Here is a 20,880-nt window from a genome sequence, read left to right as displayed (position 1 = left end):
CCACAGAGGTCTGTCTTTACAAAGAATCATTTCTTCTTTTACAGCCTTGACCATAAATTCACAACATTTTTTACTGTATTTAATACCGTCTGTTTCTTGGATGTGGCTGATGACAGGTGGGTCTTTGGTGGGTTTACTATGAGTTCCATGATGATGGTCATCACTATCCTGCTGCTCTGACATGTTCTTCATGCAGCAGCTTTCTTTCTGTGTTTCTTTACGTTTAAAGCACAAAGTTTTATTACTTTTCCACATTATTATGGTAAGAAAATACACATGCTGGATACACAGTAAAACCACAGAATTTTGTATTCTTTGAATTTAGAGAAGTGCAGAAGTAAGTTAAACATAGCCAGGCTTTCGTTGTATGTACACCACCAGTCAAAAGTTTGGACACAGCTTCTCATTTAATGATTCTTCTTTATCTTCATGACATGATCTTCCATTGTAGAATCTCACTGAATGCATCAAAACTATGAATGAACAGAGATGGAATTATGTAGGAAATAAAAATGTGAAAGAAGTCAAACATGTTTTAGATTTTAGATTTTTCTTTGCTTTGATTCCTGCTTTATTCACTCTTGGCATTCTCTAGATAAGCTTCATGAGGTAGAACCTGAAATGGTTTCTTCATCCTGACTTTGTGGGAGTTGTCTTTAAAAGATGCTCTAAATGTGAGGCCATAGAGCAGACCTGGGCATCCTACGGCCCGCGGGCCACATCCGGCCCGCCGGATGACCCTGACTGGCCCCTATGAGGTCATTGGAAAATATTAAAAGTCGATGCAAATACATATCATCGCAATACATGCAAGCAATATGCCTGCACTGCTTTTATTTTGAAAGATCTGCTAAATTAACGTTTTTTCGCACGTGCTTTCCATGGTTAGCATAAGGTTTATGCTGATTGGTTTGTTGGTTAGCTTCAGCCTGGAAGATGTCAGCCAACGGCAAAAAAGAAAGATTGATTCCCAATGCAGAGTTTTTAACAAGGCATGGACTTCCAAGTATTTCTTCACTGCAGTCAGAGGTAATGCTGTGTGTCTAGTTTGTGGAGAACAGATCGCGGTGCTCAAGGATTATAATCTGAATCGACACTACGAGACCAAACATGCAGAGAAGTACAAACATTTGACTGATGCAGAGCGGGGAGGATGTCTGAAGGTTTGCTAGCTAAACTTCTAAAGCAGCAATGACTTTGTTTTACCAAAGCTCCCATCAAGGGATGCGGCAGTCAAGACGAGTTTTCTAATATCCTACAAAATCGCCAAAAACAGTAAAGCATTCCCTGATGGAGAGTTTATAAAAGAATGTCTGGTGGACTCTGCAGCGTTTATATGCCCGGAGAAGAAAGGAGCGTTCGTTAACGTGGCCCTTTGGAGGCGAACCGTAACGAGGCGGGCGGAGAGCATCGCCGAAAATCTGGAGCTTCAGCTGCACAGCAAAGTGGACGATTTTGACGTTTTCTCCTTGGCTCTGGACGAGAGCTGTGATGTCCGTGACACAGCCCAGTTACTCATCTTTGTACGTGGACTAACAAAAACCTTTGAGATGACGGAGGAGCTGTCAGCTGTGCAGCCAATGAAGGGAACCACGACGGTTCACTGAGGTAAATACATGCATGAACAAGCTGGGACTAAAATGGGAGAGTTTGGTTGGTGTTACAACTGATGGCTGTCCAAATCTGACAGGGAAAAATGTTGGACTTTTGAAACGGATGCAAGATAAAGTGACTGAAGTAAACCCAGAACAGAAACTGATATTTTTGCATTGTATTATACATCAGGAGGTGCTGTGTAAGTCAGTGCTAAAAAATCAACCACGTGACTGATGTTGTAACTAAAGTAGTTAACTTCATCAGGGCAAGAGCATTGAATTACAGACAGTTTGTTGTCTTTGTGGAGGAGATGATAGTGAACATGGTGACCTTGGTTACCAGACAGCTGTCAGATGGATCAGCCTGGACAAGATGCTTAAACGAGTTTGGGATCTGAGAGCAGAGATTCAAGAGTTGGGTATTGTACATCATTGTGTTGTGTAATTTACTGTTTTTATTGAGATATATTGAACATTGCTGTAAGTGTAGTGGGGAGCTGTTGTCTTTCTTTATGCTTCACAGTCATCTTAATGTAGATTTAGAAAAACACCTCATAGCGTTCATGATGAACAAAAACTGACATGATAAGGCAAGTTTCAAATCTCTGCCAGCTGATGGTCGTATTGTTGTAGAATAAATTCTGAGTGATGCTTACTTACTTCGTTTGTAAAAATAGTGACTGCTGAAAAGTAATTAAAGCACTTGGAAAATCAGTTTCACATTTTAAGTATGTCTTTATGATAGTAAATATCTACAACTCAATAGGCAGCAATCATAGTTTGAATGAAAAAACAAAATCTTTCATTAAATAGTTGTATTCTGTGTTCCACATTTTCATTGTATCATTGTATTGTTTCATTTACTGTTTTTGTTGAGATATATATTGAGCAGAACTTTTACATGTACTGGTCCGGCCCTTAACAACTGTCAAAGTTTCTCATGTGGCCCCGTATGAAAATTAATTGCCCACCCCTGCCATAGAGGAAAAGCGCACCACGGAGCTCTCAGCGGAGTAGATGAATCTCCGAGATTTCCTGTGGCCCCTGAACGCAGCACGTCGACCCTCGGATCTGTCGCCATTTTGCTTTAGTCTATCTGCGTCTGTCAACGAACCGGGACTGCGACTTTCCTCTATTTCACATTTTTAAACGTCTTTTTTAAATTCAAAGCTGGTAATTAACGTCGTCTACACTTGGTTTTACATAATCTTTGGCTGTGATAGCATGAAAGAGGCAGTAATTCCTCAACACACAGCCGTTTAGCATTTAGCTAACATATGGTCCGGACGGCTCGGTAGGCCTCTGTGATGTAAAGTGTATTAAAATCGCCTTTAATATGTCCACTGCTGAGAATGTTATATATCTGTGGTATTTTTAAAACATACTAGAGTTTATTAAGCTATCTATTTACCCAGAAGGACTCATTCTAGTGATTTTTCCGTCTCTGCTGGGAGTCGCTCGTAGCTTTGGGCCTCTTTTTATTATTCAACAGTAAGTATGGGACTGTCTTCTACTCTGTCTGGGCTCTTAAACTTTGGATATACGCACAGTTTAATGGTGTTACACTCCGAGAAAACAGCTGGAGAAGTATTGACTGTAGGTGGTGACTTTATAAATGGTTATTTTAATGAAGGTGTCTCAGTGTACATACCTTTTGGTACATGAAACAGAGCTGTTGCTCAGGCCTTCCTGTCTAGATTTAAAAAAAAAAAAAACAACCCTCACAGTCTGTTTAGTACCTGATATTTATAAATACGGGTTTATTACAGTCCGTATGATGCTTTAACCCAGTAACAGTCTCCCTGGAGCTGCTCTGGAGAGCATGTTTGTCATGTTGTTGTACCTATCTGTAGAAATGTCTTTGCTATATTTCTGTTGTCTGTCTCTTAATAACCCCTTTTCAGTTCCCCGCGGAGTGTTTTTGATTGATTTGTAGGTTTAAAACCATCCTCTTGGCACTCTTTGGTTGGGGATCCCTGGATATGGATAGTTTTCCCCCCATTTCCTCTGCTGGCAGAAGATGTTTTTTTCTCTTCAGCGTTGGTAATCAACAGCTGAAGCTCCTAGAAGCTTGAATATCCTGGCCGTTTTCCACTGCTCAGTGTCAGAAGTGTGCCAAATGCTGCCACGCTCAAGAAGAAGCGGAGGATGTTTTTTCCCACCTACCATCCCACCTCTCTCCACGTCAATTTTAGCATTTTTTTCCACCATTTTTTTCTTGTCTGGCTGTTTATGTCGCCCTATTTAGTTCTTCCATTAGCCACACCAATTAATAGCATAAAAAAAAAACCCAGAAGGACTATTACCCCCACCATCGGTAATGTTTAGCAGTCTGCTGGAGATAAAGATGTCTCAGAGAGTCTCAAAAAAGGGATGTCGTAGGAAGACGAATGTCTCTGGGCGAGCCACCCCACTTTTCCTCTTATCTCACGGATCAAGTGTTCCTTCAGGACTCCATACCACCGCGGAGACACCCACCAGCAGCGCTGTCAGGAGGGACGCCGCTTCTCAGACACTTCAGGTACAGAAAAGCAAACTTAGCATGCTGGTGAAGGCTCACTGGACACCTGATTGGTCAGCAGCTCACACAATTCACATTTATGTATTCTTTACACACAGGGATTTCACAAACAAGCACCGTGACTAAGGAAATACTCATCTTTGTTTTTCTAAATAAAACAACAAAATCTAATACTTTCACCAGGATCATTGATTCTCCACATTTACATTCAGTCTAATCACAGAGCAAACCATATTATATATATTCACACAGACCACTATCTAAGACAGCAGTTGTCCGCTGCACAGTGGTCGGCTGGGGTAAAGCTGCTAACCCTAACCAAACGGAAACATTTTGCAGGTTTCTATCCATAGATATATGGACAGAAACCTACCGATTTGAATAATTTGATGAAGGAAGGAAGGAAGTCATACCTGCCTCTAGATCAGGCGTGTCAAACATGTGGGCCAAAAGTGGTCCTCCAGAGGGTCCAATCCGTCCCTCAAAGTGTAACAATTCCAGAGAAGACATTAACTGCAGATTGGAAATTAGTAAAACTATAAATTTAAAATAATTTCTAGACCATGACAAGTTTTTTTGATCAGAAAGTAAAATACTAGATTGTTCATTGTTCTTTTGTGTCTCATTTTTGTAATATTTTGTCTGACTTTTGTCATTTGTCTCATGTTTTTGTCATTTTGTTTCTCGTTTTTGTCATTTTGTGTTTCCTTCTTGTTTCACTTGTGGTTTTTTATCTTATTTTTGTCATTTTGTGTTTTGCTTTATTCATTGTTTTGTGTAACATTTTGATTGTTTTGTGTTTTTTTTGTCTCACCTGTTTGTCTATTTTTTTTGTCGCTTTGTAACTTTTTTGGCAAATTTTTTGTCTCTTTCTTGTTTTGTTTCGTGTCGTTTGTCTCGTTTTTGTCATTTTGTGTCTCATTTTTGTAATATTTTGTCTTGTGTTTGTTGTTTTTTAAAGTAAAATACTGAATCATTCAGTTCCAGATAGCTGTGACTAAATGTTGTGTACCTTTGTTGATACACTGTGATCTGGACGTTGTAATGCGGAAATGATAAACTGAGGCTGAATGCTGTTGAAATTGAATTTATTTTTAATAAATTTCTGGCAGCTCATAATATTTTGTAAAAAGATAGATAATTAAATATGAACATTTCAGAATGCACTTTTTTGCACTAAAGCACAGAAACATTAGGAGTTGTGGTTATTTCTAGGTTATTCTGCTGTGGTTTTACTGGTCTGGTCCAGAATATGGAACCTGAACTAAAGTTTGACCCCCCAGCTCTATATACATTATATGAGGAAAGGACACAGAGGCTTCTTGGTGTTGGCTTTACATGAGCAGACTTGTAATGAAGAGGGTTTTTGTGTGTGATGCCTTTCTGTGCTCTGTGTCGTCAGGGAGAGTCCTGTTGACCCTCAAGAGAACCAGCTGCTGGTTTTAAAGGTTGAACCTGCCGCCATTTAAGACGTGTACCGACAATACTATGACCAACCATGGAGATGACTGCTACTTCTTCTACTACTCCACCTGCACTAAAGTATGCAAACCCCGCTGTGTGCACACATAGTCTACCCACTGGGTCAGTGACTTGTGGCCGTAATGAAGAGGTTGATCTTACTGTTTGCTGTCTGGTTCATGCAGGGAGAAAGCTGCCCGTTCAGACACTGTGAGGCTGCTATGGGCAATGAGACCGTCTGCAGCCTCTGGCAGGAAGGACGCTGCTTCCGTACCGTCTGCAAGTTTCGCCACATGGAGATCACAGTAAGCAACATTTAAACATTAGAGCTAAAGACAGCTCAGAATCTCCTTGAAGCAGTCGAGGCTGTTGGTGTCTTGAGTGGTCATTAATGAAGGCTATAAAAATAGTCTGTGAACCTTGGCCAGGAGCTCCACTGCTGCAGTAGATCTCTCTAAATGTTTGCCATGAGGACAAGACTGACTTAAAATTAGGTTTTATAAAATCATAATACAATATTTAGCTTGGAGAAACAATGACATGATGACAAGTAGAGCTAGAACTGTAGACCTGATTACACAATAACTACACGCTCCTTTTCTGAAGCATTTTATGGATACGTTTGAGTGTCTACCTGTCTTCTCCGTTCATGCCACTACATGTTATTAATCTCTTTCATGTAAACAGAAAAACCGGAAGGAGATCCACTGTTACTGGGAGAACCAGCCGGCGGGATGCCAGAAGCCACACTGTGCCTTCTTCCATGAAAAGCCCCGCTACATAGAAGGCATGTTTGTCCCCCCTGATAAAAGTGAGTGGACTTAGTTTACACACACATGGACATTTTAAGAAGGTTTTCCTTCCACCTGAGAGACAGTAATGATAAGGTTTAACTCTCCCAGATCTGGTCAAAGATGAAGAACAGCAGCATGAGGAACCGCCCCCCCCACCAGCTGCTTCTCTTCACACCACAGCCAATCCTCAGCTGAGAGGCATCATCAAGACAGAAAGCCAAGAGCCGGTACCAAGCCCCACCCACCCACCGGTGGTGATCAATCCAGCAGACGATGACGAGGATGAAGATGGTGAGCTTCTGTGTCTTCTCTAGTCGTCACATAGAGACAGGATGTCCACTTTGATCGTTACCACTGATGTCCTTCTGTTTCCAGACCAGTTCTCAGAGGAGGGAGAGGACGGCAAGATTGGCCCTTCTCCTAAAAAGTTACCTAAATCAGGTGAGCCTGTGCAGAGACACAAAGCTTTGGAATTACAGTTTATCGTTTTTTACTGAAGTTGTAATTCTACCCTGTGCTGTGCAGCCTTCATTTTATACAAGTCAATGTCGCTTCTTTGAAGGGGATTCACTGAACTTTGGAGTGAGCACCTTGGAGGAGATCCTGCTGAGAAAGGCCCTGAAGGCCAGCATGAAGAGAGCCGGTTATCCTGTCCAGAGTGGAGAAACGTCTGCCAATGGAGAGAAAGAAAACATCCAGTCCCTTTTTCAACCAGCCCTCTTGGGCTCCAGAGATGGTAAAAAGCTCTAATACTTCTTATTTTTGAGTATGATGACATTCAGGTAGGATAAACATTGGATGGTCATTCTAAAGAAGACAGGGTGTCTGAGCTTGTACAGAACAGACATTCAGATGATGTTCAGACTCGTCTGATAGGCAGATACAATGCTGGGTCTATTTATCACAGTAGAACTGCATTGTTTGGACAGCACCATGACTGGAATGGGAATATCTAGTGTCAGACATGTAGTGTGGAGATGTCCTCCTCATGGTGGATCTGAAGCAGCATTTTAATTTGCACCGTCTCTTTTTTAATGACAATAATCCCTGCTTGAAATCTAAAAAGAAATGTCCATTATAAACAGTCTAAAATATCTGATTCACACATAGCAATATAGACATTGGCTTCAGTTGTAAAAATACGTTAAATATTTATTATTTTCTGAATCACTTCCGTTCTGTCTTTTATCCTAGACCCGCTTGTCTTTGAAGAAGCTGGGAGACCGAGAGCCAGTGTGGCTGAAAGGCTTGGAAGGAAGATGCCCCACACAGGTACACGTACTGTCTTGTTGAAGATGTCAGATGTCACTGCTAATAAAAATAACCTAGAGGGTAGAAGGTCATGACGTGTGCTTGCTGTAGATGTAAAAGGTGGAGGAGGTGTTCCGTTGAAAAGGAGTCTCGCTGAGCGTCTGGGCAGAGTTGTGGATGCAGAGGAACCATCGATGCCCAATCAGAAAGGTGAGTACTGTGAAAACTCACTGAGCAGGAGATTCATGCTGATCGGAGGTGCTGTGTTTTCAGGCAATGGGAGCACTTTAGTGAACACTGAAACTTGTAGAAAACCAGGTTGTGTTTTGATGTTGTTCATTATCACCAGAATCTGTACTTTCTCTCTTCTGTTTGTTCAGCTTTGAAACCTATAAAGGAAAGACTGGGGCTGCTCTCTGAACCTGCTGCTCCCACTCAGCTGGGTAAGAAGTCTAAAAAGAGTTACTTTGAGATTCTTACTGGAGCGACGTCATGCACGTAGATGAAAGCATTGTTTATTGTTGTCTTACAGCTGAGACAAGTGTGGCGTCAAAGAAGTTTCCTGAGCAGATCCGCATCAAAACTCTGGAGGAGATCAAACAGGAGAAAGCAGCAAAGTCTCAGAGCCACAAAGACGCATCTTCAGCCACGCCTCCAGAGGTCACCATAACCAAAACCAAAGGCATCAAGCGAGCTATCACTGTAACAGACACCTCAGTTGGCCAAGTCAAAATGTTTTCTGAGATCCTTCAGGCTAAGAAAAGAATGCATGAGAAGGAACAGGAGCCAAAGCGCAGCCTGAAGACGACCAAGCTCCTGGTGGAGGAAGCTACAGGAGAGAGCCACGGAGAGTCAGATGCAGCTGACCGTGAGGTTAGAGTGAAGACCCTGGAGGAGATCCGGAAGGAGAAGGCAGCAAGGATTCAGGCTCAGCAAATGGCGGTAGCTGAAAACAAGAAGAGCTCTGATACTGAAGAGACCGGAGCTAAGAAGCCCCGTCTGCTGCGCATGAAGAAGCTGACTCCCCAGAGTAAGACAGCACCTACATGATCCATCATTTGTTTCCTCCTCATGTAGAAATGTTCTGTATGCTTCTGTAAATGTCTTATTTAAAAAAAAAGTTCAATCTCTCCATGTGTTTGAAGCACTAACATGAGTTTTCTGTCTCTAAAGTCACACATGAGAAGAATACTAAAGTTTCAGAGAAGCCTCTGAAGCCTCCAGCTGCTGTTTCTGAGGTATGATCTGTAAAATCCTGCAGGAGAGGCTGGTTGTTGTTCTTCTGACTCCAGGTCATAGTCATGTTTTGTGTCTCTCTAGGCCAGTAACAATGTCAAGGTGAAGACCTTTGAGGAGATCATGCGGGAGAAACACCTTCGAAAGCAAGAAATTGAGGAGCAGGCCAAGAGCTCAGCGGAAGCAGAGGCTTCTCCAAACCAGACTTCTAGTGATCCCCAGAAGAGGACGCTTCCTGCTAAGAACAGTCTGACATTATCAGGCCCTTCCTCTCCTTCCCTCAGCCCAGCCACTCAAAGAGTCCCTGTTCGTAAACTGATTCCTCCCAGATCCAGGGCGGCTTCACATCTGAACAACACAGCTGCTCCTGATAAAACAGTCTCTGCTGTTCCAGCTGTGTCTTCAGCTCCAAGCTCCAAGGAAGTCCCAGACAACAACACCAGGGTCTTCTCCATGCCGTCACCAGCCAAGCAAGCCAGAGCAGCTCCTCAGGGTGTGGCTGCAGAAACCCCCACTGCTGATGAAGCACTGAACAGCGATCAGAAGAAGTCCCCAGAACATCCTGTAGACACCAAAGGTACCATCCCTAATGCTGCCATAGTTTCTGCTTCTACACAAAGTGGAAGCCCAGCTTCCATTTTGAAAGGTCAAATCAAACCGGTCTCCCTCAGTCCAGTCAACGTTTACATGCTCTTTAGTGACCAGTCAGGTTCTGTAAACACGCTGTTTCTTAGAAGTTGCAGAGAAACTCCATGTGGGCAACAGATCATCAGCATAGAAAAGATGAAACTGACATTTGAACTGTGCTGTGGTTGCAGTGAGGCCCAAGCTGAATGTGAAACCATCGGTAATGAAGCCTGCAGTGCAGCTGAAGCCCGGCCAGAAGAGGAGAGGAGCAGCACGTTCAGCTGTAGCTGCTGTTAAACCTCTGAACAGCGCCTCCACAGTTAGTGAGGAGTCACTGCAGGAGACGGCATGCAGAGACAGACAGGTAGCGTCAACATACAGCATGTACTTCATTTCATGGTTCATGTGAGCTGTGATTATTCCATGTGTACATCAGTGTAGTTGTCTGTCTTTGTATTTGCTGCTCTGCTTTCCGCTTTGATGTTTCTGTCTGTCACATTTAATTTATGCATTTCTACCCAACATGTCCGTAACACAGCAGCATGTAGGTGAAGGGTAAACGTTTTTCTACTGATATATAAAATGTTCTGTAAATGTTTCTGCGAGATGGAGTTTGAATATTTCTGCAGAATTATTACATAATCTGAATGATACTCAACCAGTGAAATATTTACATCATATTCATATAATGAAGCCTCTGGTTGTGCTGCCAAGAAGAGCTTCAAGAACTGTAGAGAATTACTTAAACTGATGGTTGTTGATAAAAGTGCGGCAGAGTAGAGTTATCATCTCAGGTTTATTGAAATAGAAGCAGTCCTGTGCTGGTACAGACCTCTAGTGACTTGTGGTGTGTTTTCAGGTGTCTCCATCCTTCAGTGCCGAGGCTCAGCTGAGCTCTTCGGTACCTCAGAGTCCTACACCCCGACCGGATGCTGGCTCCAGCTCCAGCCCCCTGAGAGAGGAGCTTCAGACGGTTCCTGTCTTCAGACAGAACCCAGGCCAAGAAACCAAGGCAGCTGTTAGTGTAGCTGCTGCCAGAGAGGCCTGTGCAGTCCCCCAAAGGTACACCCAGCTTCAACACGATGACCAGTGGAACGGAGTTACTGCTCTCCCCTCTACACTTCCCTTTTATTTTAGCCAATCAATGTGTTTTTGGTCGGTGTAGCTGTTTTAGAGCTCTCTAGGTTGGTGCTCAGCTTCTCACAGCAGTGTTTATTGTGTAGGAAAAATACGTGGCTGCTGAAGCTAGCGAGCTGGGTCTTTACCTGTCAGCCAAGTGTTTCCCCCGACACATGCCATGTCCAGATAGCTGGATGAGCTGTCTGTCACAACAGTTGTTTTAGAATCAGGGAGGTATCATGATTTCTGGTAGTGGTTCTGATGCTTCTGTTTCGTTTGTTTTTGGCTTGTCTGTCCCTTCAACCTGTAAAACACATGATGGAACTTCTTTCCATCTCATTCACATGGGCTCAGAGAGGACCAGATTAGAGTTTGAAAGGTTGCTGTGACCCGAGAAACACATTTTTGGCCATAACTCAAGAATTCATTACTTAAATAAATTTTAGATCCCAAATGTCCAAACTCAACTGTGACATGTTTTCCAGAAACACTTTTCTAGCCTTTATTCAACACCATAGTGTAGAAATAGGACAGATAGAGACCACGTTTGGTCCGATATTGAGTTGGTGACGCTGGCTTGGGGGCTAAACACTTACAATAAATTATTTTAGTACAATAAAATCTACAGTTTGAAATAATTCAATCAGCAAATTGCAGAAGCTGTCATTGAGGACGTATGTAGTCAGTCTGTCAGGTCAGTGTTTAGCTCTGTTGTCCTCATGTTAAATTCCTTTAATAGCTTTCTTCTACCAGACATGGATGCTGGTGGAGGTGTACAACAGGCTGGTAGTTCTAGTTGGAGCTGACATCTTCTCTGTTCCTTCCAGTCCCGTCCTGAAGACTCCCCCTCAGTCCAAACCCCGCAGACCGAGTGCAGCAGCGTCCCGCGCTGCCTCCACCTCCAGCACCGCTGCCTCCACCTCCGCCATGGACGACTTTGAGGAGCTGATGAACGAGTTCACAGACGACCACCTGGAGGATGACGTGGACCCCGGCATCGGAGAAGACGACCTCCTGCAGGAGCTGTCAGAGATGATTGACAGCTGAGTTTCTTCTCCAGAACCTCGTCTGACTCTACACATTAGAGCATTTCACTCAGTTCTTTTCTTAAACGTTCAACTTATTTTAAGCTTTAGTTTTGTATTTGTTGCTCTATATTTTAAACATCTTCTCTCCTGACTCAGTTCTTTCATTTCCTGCCCATGTGATCATCTGAAGTTCTTCTGATGATCTTCTGTTGTCCTTCTAACGTCTGCTTAGAGTCTTAGTCCAACTTTTCAGGACATTAAAACACTGACAGAAGCTCTGATGCTTGGATGTGAAGAATGACCTCAACTTGTCAGGACTCCCTGAATAATGTAAATGTTGGGCACCGTTTCAGAGAGAAGACATTTCTGTATACTGTGTATGCAAAGGGAAGCTGATCTAGAAATAGTAAGTCCTGTGGCTTCCAGCAGCCTGACACCCACGTTTTGATTCTGAGTGGATGAGGCTGTTGTTGCTCAGCTTGTTCCCAGATGACGACAGTTTTACTTAAACCCTGTCAGAGAGGACTTTTTAGTTGACTTCCTGTTTGTTTCATCCATCAGGCACATGCCCCTCGCTGGTTTTCCTCTCAGATGTTACGAAGGACAGCTTCTGCCTGAGGCTGTCCTCCACTTAAAATGTGTTTATTTTTTTAATCGCTGCGACTCGTCTGGGATTATAGTCATCCAGTCTTTATTAACGAACACCTCAGGGACTGTTTCTGATGTTTCTATGTTCTTTTTAGGATTGACAACACTATTTGTTTTCAGCAGTGCTGTCTTCAGTTGATATTTTTCCTCTGTTAGTCTTGGTTTATCAGTGTAGTCTGTGTTTCTGCTCTGTCCTCAACCTTCTCCCTGAGCTGACTGTTCTAAGAGACTTGTACAGATTCCTGTGTAAATAAAGATGCTTTTAATGACCAGCTTGATCGATGATTGACTAATATTTTTAAATGGAAAGTGAAGAATACCTTCTAGCAGGGTGCTGAGTGTTGAAGTGTGGTAAATTCAACAGAAAGGGAGGGAGACAGTTCGGAAGTTCTCAAAGCAGATGCAGAAATATGCTAGTTTTGAAATGATACATTTAATTTTACCAGACAAGAAAAAAATATTTAAATGAGTGCAAATTAAAGTTGAACGTGAAAACTACAGTGTGCCCAGAGGTTCCTTCTTCTACCAGTGGACAGGAACGTTCTGACCACGGCCTCCCAGTGTTAGATGCTCAGGCAGGAGATGGGAGGTTTTATCCACTAGTTCTGAAATAAAACCAACACTAGCAGCATTTTTTAGAAGGGTTAAAGTGTGTTTCCTGCCTGTACTTCCTCCATCCATCATCTATACACCGCTGAATCCTCATTAGGCTTCAATCTAAAGGTGACCAAGCTTTCTCCATCAGAACCTCCACTCTGGAACCACCTGCCTGAGGAGAGCAGACCTGCAGAGTCACTAACTTCTTTAACTCTCTTCTTTAAACCCACTTTTACAGACTTGCTTTTATGTGAGGTTTACTTTAGCTTTACTGAGTTTTAGTGTTTTATTCTGTATTATGTCCTGTTTATTTTAGATCTTCTGTCTGGTTTTATTTGACTTTTAGCTGATTGGTTCTTTGGTGTGACGTTGTCTCTCTAATTCTTTAATTCTATTTTTTTTATGACTTTTAATTTTAACCCGTCTTATTCTATAGTTTTTAAAATGCCTAGTTCCTTTGTTATGAGTGGTAATCTAGCTAATTATTCATTTAATTTATTATCATTTTTACTATTTATTTTAATTGACTGCCCTGTTTTGTCTCCTTATGTCTTGTTTGATTGTCTGGCTGCTATTTAAATAAACACATTATTATTATTATTATTATTATTATTATTATTATTATTATTATTATTATTATTATTATTATTATTATTATTGTTATGAGAGGGGCTGGAGTCTATCCCAGCTGACTCAGGGTGCTGTATAATAAGTCTTTGTCATCCAGTCTCCAGTTGTCTGTGCTGTAACCTCCCGCCCAGCAGGGGGCGCTACCGGCGGAGCTCCGCCAGCAGAAGGAGCCGGTGCTCCTCCGTCCGGTCTGTGGATGTAAACAGAAGGACGTTCCTCTGGAGAGAACATGACCAAGCTGGAGCTGCTCAACGTGTTCCTGAACGACAGGCTGACGGCCGCCGCGGAGGAGATCTTCAGAGCCGTTAAAGACACGGTCCTGGAGTACCAGAGCGAGATCCTCAGGGCCCAGGAGGAGAACGACAAGCTCAAACGGCTCCTCAATGTAGCCGTCCAGAGGCTCCTGCTGCAGCCAGGTGAGGACCAGGAGAGGGTCTTAGACCAGGAGAAGGTCTCAGACCTGGAGAAAGTTCTTAGTCCAGGAGCAGGTCTCAGACCAGGAGAAGGTCTCAGACCTGGAGAAGGTCTTAGTCCTAGAACCAGGTCTCAGTCCAGACCAGGTCACAGTCCTAGAACCAGGTCTCCGTCCTGGACCAGGTCTCAGTCCCAGCAGGTCCACAGGTCTTCCATAGGGCTGGTCAAAGGGGGCAACACCAAACCCCAGACCTGACTGGATGTTGGGACTGTTACTGCAGAGAGTCTGGTTCAACTGGGAGAGTTTTATGTTTTAAACTCAGAACTCCTGAACATGAGGGGTGTTTAGAGGACCCCTGTAGAGGTAATGTTCTGTTAATGTTGTGGTAACGTTCTGGTAACATTCTGTTAATGTTCTGGTAATGTTGTGGTAATGTTCTGGTACTGTTCTGGTAACATTCTGGTAACATTCTGGTAGCATTCTGGTACTGTTCTGGTAACATTCTGGTACTGTTCTGGTAACATTCTGGTAATGTTCTGGTAACATTCTGGTAACGTTTTGGTAGCATTCTGGTACTGTTCTGGTAACATTCTGGTAACGTTGTGGTAATGTTCTGGTACTGTTCTGGTAACATTCTGGCAACGTTTTGGTAACATTCTGGTACTGTTCTGGTAACATTCTGGTACTGTTCTGGTAACATTCTGGTAACGTTTTGGTAACATTCTGGTACTGTTCTGGTAACATTCTGGTACTGTTCTGGTAACATTCTGGTACTGTTCTGGTAACATTCTGGTACTGTTCTGGTAACATTCTGGTAACGTTTTGGTAACATTCTGGTACTGTTCTGGTAACATTCTGGTACTGTTCTGGTAACATTCTGGTACTGTTCTGGTAACATTCTGGTAATGTTCTGGTAACGTTCTGGTACTGTGGTAAATACTGGTCATTAGTAGAAATGTTGTCCTGTTGACCCAACAGCCTCAGTGGATTCCTGACTTGTGTCCATGTGTGATGATTCTCTATGAAACGTGTTCTCAGTGTTACCTAGCTGTGTGTTTAGGTAGTGAATAGGGATGTCTGATAATATCGGCCCGTTATTGGCATAGAAATGTAATATCTATAAACCAGCATTTACCGACTTATAGAGGGAGGGAGAGTGTGAACTGTTGTTTGACACAATTAAAATAAAATAAAAATGGCCCAAATATGTCATTTTTTCCATAACTTCAGTTGAAGTAGTTTCTTATTTTATAGACAATGTTTCCATTAGAAAGCCTTGTTTCATCTGAGAATGCATGCAATGGGGCATCACAATAAAATGAGGCATGATGTGTTAATTCCACCACAGGAGATATGTGATGTTACCTAGAATTAGTTAAATAGCCCACAGATATCGGTATCGGTTGATATCGGAATCGGAAATCAAGAGTTGGACATTATTGGCAAAAAAGCCAATATCAGACGTCCCTACAGTCACTTTATTCTGTAATCATCCATGTGCTCATTAACGTCACAGAAACAGAGAAACCTCCTCACCTGTCTGGATAAAGTACACAGTTTTTCTAGAATAGAAATATTTTATTCATCATCATGGAGGAATTCTGTTGTTGTAGCAAGCAGAAAGACTGATGGGAAAACCACAGCAGAAGAGTATGAAATATAATAGAAAAATATACTGTAAGTTTTACTGTTAGTTCCTGATGGATCCCTTCTTCATGTTGGGGTCATTTATGCTTATTTAATGAACTTATTGTTGTGTTATGTTGTGTTAACACAGTGATAACTTCATTCCACAGCTGTCTTGCTGTGTAAATGTTCTCCTATCATCTGACAGTGCAGTACGCCATAAACTGGATACAACCTGTAAAATATGGGTTTCAAGCTACTTAGAAAGCAGTTTGTGCAGATATATAATTCAAAATCTGAATCGCATGTTCTGTGTGGAGTACCTCAGGGTTTACTTTGTATATTAATGATTGTGTTTATGTATCCAAACTGCTCAAATGTATTCTGTTTGCTGACGATACTACTTCATTTTATTGTGGGGAAGATTTAACACAGGTGTTGAATGTGGTTAAACAAGAATTTAAAAGAATAAAAACATGGTTTGATGTAAATAAATTATCGTTGAATCTTGAAAAAACAAACTTCATGATATTTAGTAACAGAGGGAGAGACACTGGTGCTTCAATTCTTATAGATGGTATTGAAATCAATAGAGTAAGGGAAACCAAGTTTCTAGGTGTCATTTTGGATGAGAATTTGTGTTGGAAATCACATATCCAGTATACAAAGGTAAAAATATCGAAAATAGCTCTGTTACACAAAGTAAAGGATTCACTGGATAACAAAGCATTGTACATTTTATATAACACCATGATTGTTCCATATCTGAGCTACTGCATTGATGTATGGGGAAATGCCTGCAAAACATATACTCAGTCAATTTTCATTTTGCAGAAAAGAGCCAGAAGAATAATCAGTAAAAAACGATACAGAGATCCAACAAATCCATTATTCCTTCAGTTAAAATTGTTGAAATTTCAAGAATTAGTAGATTATAGTATTCTGCCAATTATATTGGAAGCTCACATAAATACGTTGCCAATTAACATCCAGAAAAGATTTGGAAAAAGAGAAAGCAAGTGTAACTTAAAAGGAACAGAGATCTTTAAAAAACCAAGGTTCAGGACTACACTGATGGAACGTTGTGTGTCTGTAAAAGGAATCAGTTTATGGAACAATCTGAACAAAGAAATCAAAGAACAATTAAAGCCAGTATGTTAAAGAAATATAATGAAATATGTTAGTTATGTTTGATGGTGGGGCTGCACAGTGGTGTAGTGGTTAGCACTTTCGCCTTGCAGCTAGAAGATCCCTGGTTCGCGTCCCGGCTTTCCCGGGATCTTTCTGCATGGAGTTTGCATGTTCTCCCTGTGCATGCGTGGGTTTTCTCCGGGTACTCCGGCTTCCTCCCACAGTCCAAAAATATGCTGAGGTTAATTGATCATTCTAAATTGCCCGTAGGTGTGAATGTGAGAGTGATTGTTTGTCTCTGTATGTATCCCTGTGACAGACTGGTGACCTGTCTAGGGTGTCCCCTGCCTTCACCTGAGTCAGCTGGGATAGACTCCACCCCCCATGACCCTAGTGAGGATTAAGTGGTGTATAGATAATGGATGGATGGATGTTTGATGTCATATCATTGTCATTTTTGTTGTTGTGAATAGTATTAACTGAATTGTAACTTGAGAACCATAATGGTATGTGATTGTCTGTGTTGGCCTGCAGCTATTTTATTTTATTGAATTTTATATATATATATATATATATATATATATATATATATATATATATATATATATATATATATATATATATATATATATATATATATATATATATATATATATATATATATATATATATATATACATATATATATATATATATATATATATATATAAATAAAAAAATTGTTTTTGTTTATGTTGCTTTTTTTAGTACGTTTTTTGTAAATTGATTTGTGGGGATAAAGGGGCAGATAAAATAAGACTTGTCTTCTTTCTGCTCCCTTTCATTCTAGTTTGGAGAAGTTTGTATTTACATTAATTTTTTTTTTTATTTTACAAATGAATGAAATAAGGAATAAAAAACAATCATTCCACCTCAACTCACTAGGTTTTAACCAAACATAATAAAACATGAGCGTATTTCAAACGTTGCTTCACAGTTTGAACTCCTAAACTAACCCTCCTATGAGCCCAGAGGGTAACCAGGCTCAGCTCAGTCACTACTCATTGCTTTTAGAAGCATCTGAAGATGGTTGAGGTGGGGAATCGGGTTAATCAAGGCAGAATGACCTGTCAAAAAATATTCTGTCCAACGAACCACACCAAGGAGGAGCCCAGGTGAAGATGTAGAGCAGTGCCGGGTGATCTGCAGTAGTAATGGGGTCAGGTGGAGGTTCTGTGTGGGAATAAATGTGGGAACATGACATTTAACATGTCCTTCAGTCTCCCAGTGAGCTGACGCTGCTAGATTTCAAAATAAACCTGTCATACTATGAATTTTTACTGAGCTAAAGGCCTTTGCAGTACATGAGTTTGGTTGGAATCATATTTTTCCAGCGTTTTTGAGCCGTCATACCATCACATGTAGGGGAAATATTCAGTGATGAAATGAACTCTGTGTGAAACTGCATCCACTCCAGGTGTCGTAGTCATAACCTCATTCTGTTCAGCATGAATCAGCATCAATATGACGGATATATCATAGTTTACAGTTTAATGTCTGTGACAGAGAGTCTGATACCCTGGATATGTTTCTGATAATTCACCAGAGAAAACGTTTTATTCTACTGTGTTTATATATTCTTTTCATGTGTAACTATCTCTGTGTACTTTTTATTTGTTTTTATTACTACTGTTTTTTTCCTCTTCTTCTTTCTATAGTTATTTTATTATTCTCTTTCCTTATCTGCAGGGTGACTAACAGCCGTCTAAATCCCTTATATGTTGTGAACTTGGTTCAAAATGTGTTCCATTCATATTTTCTAGTGCTTTCTCTACAGACCAAGTAGCCCTACTAGTCTGTCTGTGTGTGTGCTCTACATCTCCACTGTCCTGCTGCAGTTTCATATGTATTAACTCCAAAAGTGTGGACATAAAACACATCATAAGGTCTGGAGGGCAGGAACCTATGAGGCTGGTTCCACAGTAACCACATATCAGGAACAGGTAAAGCAAGGAAGCAGCGAATTCATTGGTCGACATCATACCTGGCTTTCTATTGGATGGGACTTTTGATGGGTTCATTTCACAACAGTCCCAGAGTGAGAGCTCAAATATGAGAGCAGAGGTTTCAGACAGAAGACTAAGGCTGTTGTCTGAGAGGGATTTAATCCACTCAGACTGAATCCCAGCAGACATGCAGCTCAGAGCAGAAGCTTTATGAAGGGAAGGCAAAATGTTTCCAAATCTGAATGGAAAATGAAGAAGAAATGCTCAGAAATTCAACGACCACGCTCTTAAATAAACTATAACAATATAAAGTAACCCTGTAGATGAATCCCTAGAAGAGACACTACAATATTTCTTCTGACATTCATGACTGTGATGTTTTTATTTCAGAGCCTCACTCTGTCCAGCCTCCAGAAGATGTCCAGCTGTGTGAGTCTGAGTGGAGGAGCAGTGTGGAGCTGCTGCCTCAAGTTAAAGAAGAACCCAAACTAGGAAACGCTCAAAGCGAGTTTCTCCCAGAAGCAGCAGAGTCAGAGGAAGGAACCTGCAGCCACATTGAGTCTCAGAGGTCTCATCCTCCTCCAGCTGTCTCTCCTCCTCCACTCACATCCCCCGAGATTAAGACGGAGACGGATGGAGAGAACAGCAGGAAACAGCAGCCGACCAACAGCTTCTCATCGTCCGTCCATTCAACCCACAGAGCCGCTCAGAGCGACTCTTACACCTCCTCTAAGAGTCACAGGACTCCAAAGACTGACCAGCTGGTGAAGGGGCTGCTTCGCTCTAATGGAAAACAAGCTTCTCACTTCCTGCAGATCAAGAACGTGAGGTCCCTGAAGCCGCCTCCGCCTCGCTCCTCTCACCCCAGCCAGAGCATCCAGAGGTGGCACAGCTGTAAGGAGTGCGGTAAGGGCTTCAGCTTCGCCTGCCAGCTGGAGGTCCACATGCGCTGGCACACGAAAGAGAAACCGTACAGCTGCGCCGTGTGCCGGAAGAGCTTCACCACCGTCAGCATGCTGAAGAGGCACCACCGCATCCACACCGGGGAGAAACCCTTCCGCTGCCACGTCTGTGGGAAATGCTTCAACCAGTCCGCTCACCTCAACACCCACTTCAGGCTGCACACCAGAGAGAGGGCCAGCTGGAGCCGGGCCCCACACTGCAAATGAAGTCCACTGTCTGTAAACTCTAACGCTTTAGTGGCCACATGTCAGCTTCAAACAGTGTACAGTAATGGTGTTTGATGTGTCTTATTGTTGTGCAATAAAGAGTGCTCCATGAAGGTTTGTGATCATTGATTGTGGAGGTGCTGCTCTCAGAGGTATTAACAGGAACATTTTGTACCACATTTACCCACCATTGTAAAAGCTAAGATGTACAAATGTGACAAAAGTTGTTGCTACATCTGTTTACGAGCCCAACAAGGCAGGCCATGTGACCCAAGAGATCATTATCACAGCTAACTAACCCAGCATGCTGCTTCCTACAACTCAATAACAGCTGACTGACTGATTGTGTCATATTAAGGAGACAGGAAAAAGAATTTCAGTTAAACTGTATGCACTGGAGGCTGCACAGTGGCTCAGTGGTTCACACTGTCGCCTTGCAGCTAGAAGATCCCTGGTTCACGTCCCGGACTTCCTGGGATCTTCCTGCATGGAGTCTCCATGTTCTCCCTGTACATGTGTGGGTTTTCTCCAGGTTCTCCAGCTTCCTCCCACAGTCCAGAAACATGCTGAGGTTAACTGGTGATTCTAAATTGTCTGTAGGTGTGAATGTGAGTGTGATTGTTTGTCTCTATGTGTAGCCCTGTGATAGACTGTTACCTGTCCAGGTGAACCTGTGATAGACTGTTACCTGTCCAGGTGTCTCCTGCCTTCACCCTCAGTCAGCTGGGATAGACTCCAGCCCCCCATGACCCTGATGAGGACTAAGCAGTGCATGGATGGATGGATGGAGGATGAATAGATGGATGAATGATGGATGAACTGGAGCTAACTTGAGCACTTAGTGATCTATATCTTTGTTAGATGACCGTACCACATGAGAAGACAATGGAAGGTCAGAGGCTCACTATGTCACTTTCTCTGTCTCCATGAACACACATGAATCCTTCCTTTGGTTCATTTTAGAATTCTGTTGAAGTTGTTTTTATTGGACAGCAGTACAGGTATGCAGCCCTCCACTTCACCATATACAGTATGCCACAGAAGTAA

At 42.1% G+C, this 20,880-nt stretch overlaps 2 protein-coding genes across 3 annotated transcripts; both read left to right on the top strand.

Annotated features, from left to right (window-relative positions):
• Window positions 1-2,645: 2,645 nt before the first annotated feature.
• zc3h11a (zinc finger CCCH-type containing 11A) lies at window positions 2,646-12,552 on the top strand. Of its 2 annotated transcripts, XM_023281099.3 has the most exons (17): window positions 2,646-3,086; window positions 4,046-4,116; window positions 5,519-5,658; window positions 5,763-5,882; window positions 6,265-6,388; window positions 6,480-6,662; window positions 6,747-6,812; window positions 6,934-7,107; window positions 7,566-7,643; window positions 7,734-7,832; window positions 8,003-8,065; window positions 8,155-8,652; window positions 8,796-8,860; window positions 8,943-9,435; window positions 9,677-9,849; window positions 10,345-10,547; window positions 11,432-12,552. In XM_023281099.3, exons 3-17 carry the CDS (start codon window positions 5,605-5,607, stop codon window positions 11,649-11,651), a joined length of 2,613 nt encoding a protein of 870 aa, XP_023136867.2. In that variant the 5' UTR covers window positions 2,646-3,086; window positions 4,046-4,116; window positions 5,519-5,604; the 3' UTR covers window positions 11,652-12,552. The 2 variants fall into 2 exon arrangements, with proteins under 2 accessions (XP_023136867.2, XP_054866807.1); XM_055010832.1 differs by having other exon boundaries at window positions 2,647-4,116.
• Window positions 12,553-13,648: 1,096 nt separating this feature from the next.
• LOC111575775 (zinc finger protein 79-like) lies at window positions 13,649-19,946 on the top strand. The gene is made up of 2 exons (XM_023281107.3): window positions 13,649-13,923; window positions 19,055-19,946. The coding sequence occupies exons 1-2, from the start codon at window positions 13,737-13,739 to the stop codon at window positions 19,831-19,833; spliced, it is 966 nt and encodes a 321-aa protein (XP_023136875.1). The 5' UTR covers window positions 13,649-13,736; the 3' UTR covers window positions 19,834-19,946.
• The last annotated feature ends 934 nt before the right edge of the window (window positions 19,947-20,880 follow it).

Source organism: Amphiprion ocellaris, chromosome 5 (genome assembly GCF_022539595.1).
Source record: "Amphiprion ocellaris isolate individual 3 ecotype Okinawa chromosome 5, ASM2253959v1, whole genome shotgun sequence".
NCBI classification, from domain to species: Eukaryota; Metazoa; Chordata; class Actinopteri; family Pomacentridae; genus Amphiprion; species Amphiprion ocellaris.
Note: the sequence above shows the minus strand (reverse complement) of the source record. Positions and strands in the feature narration are given on the sequence as shown.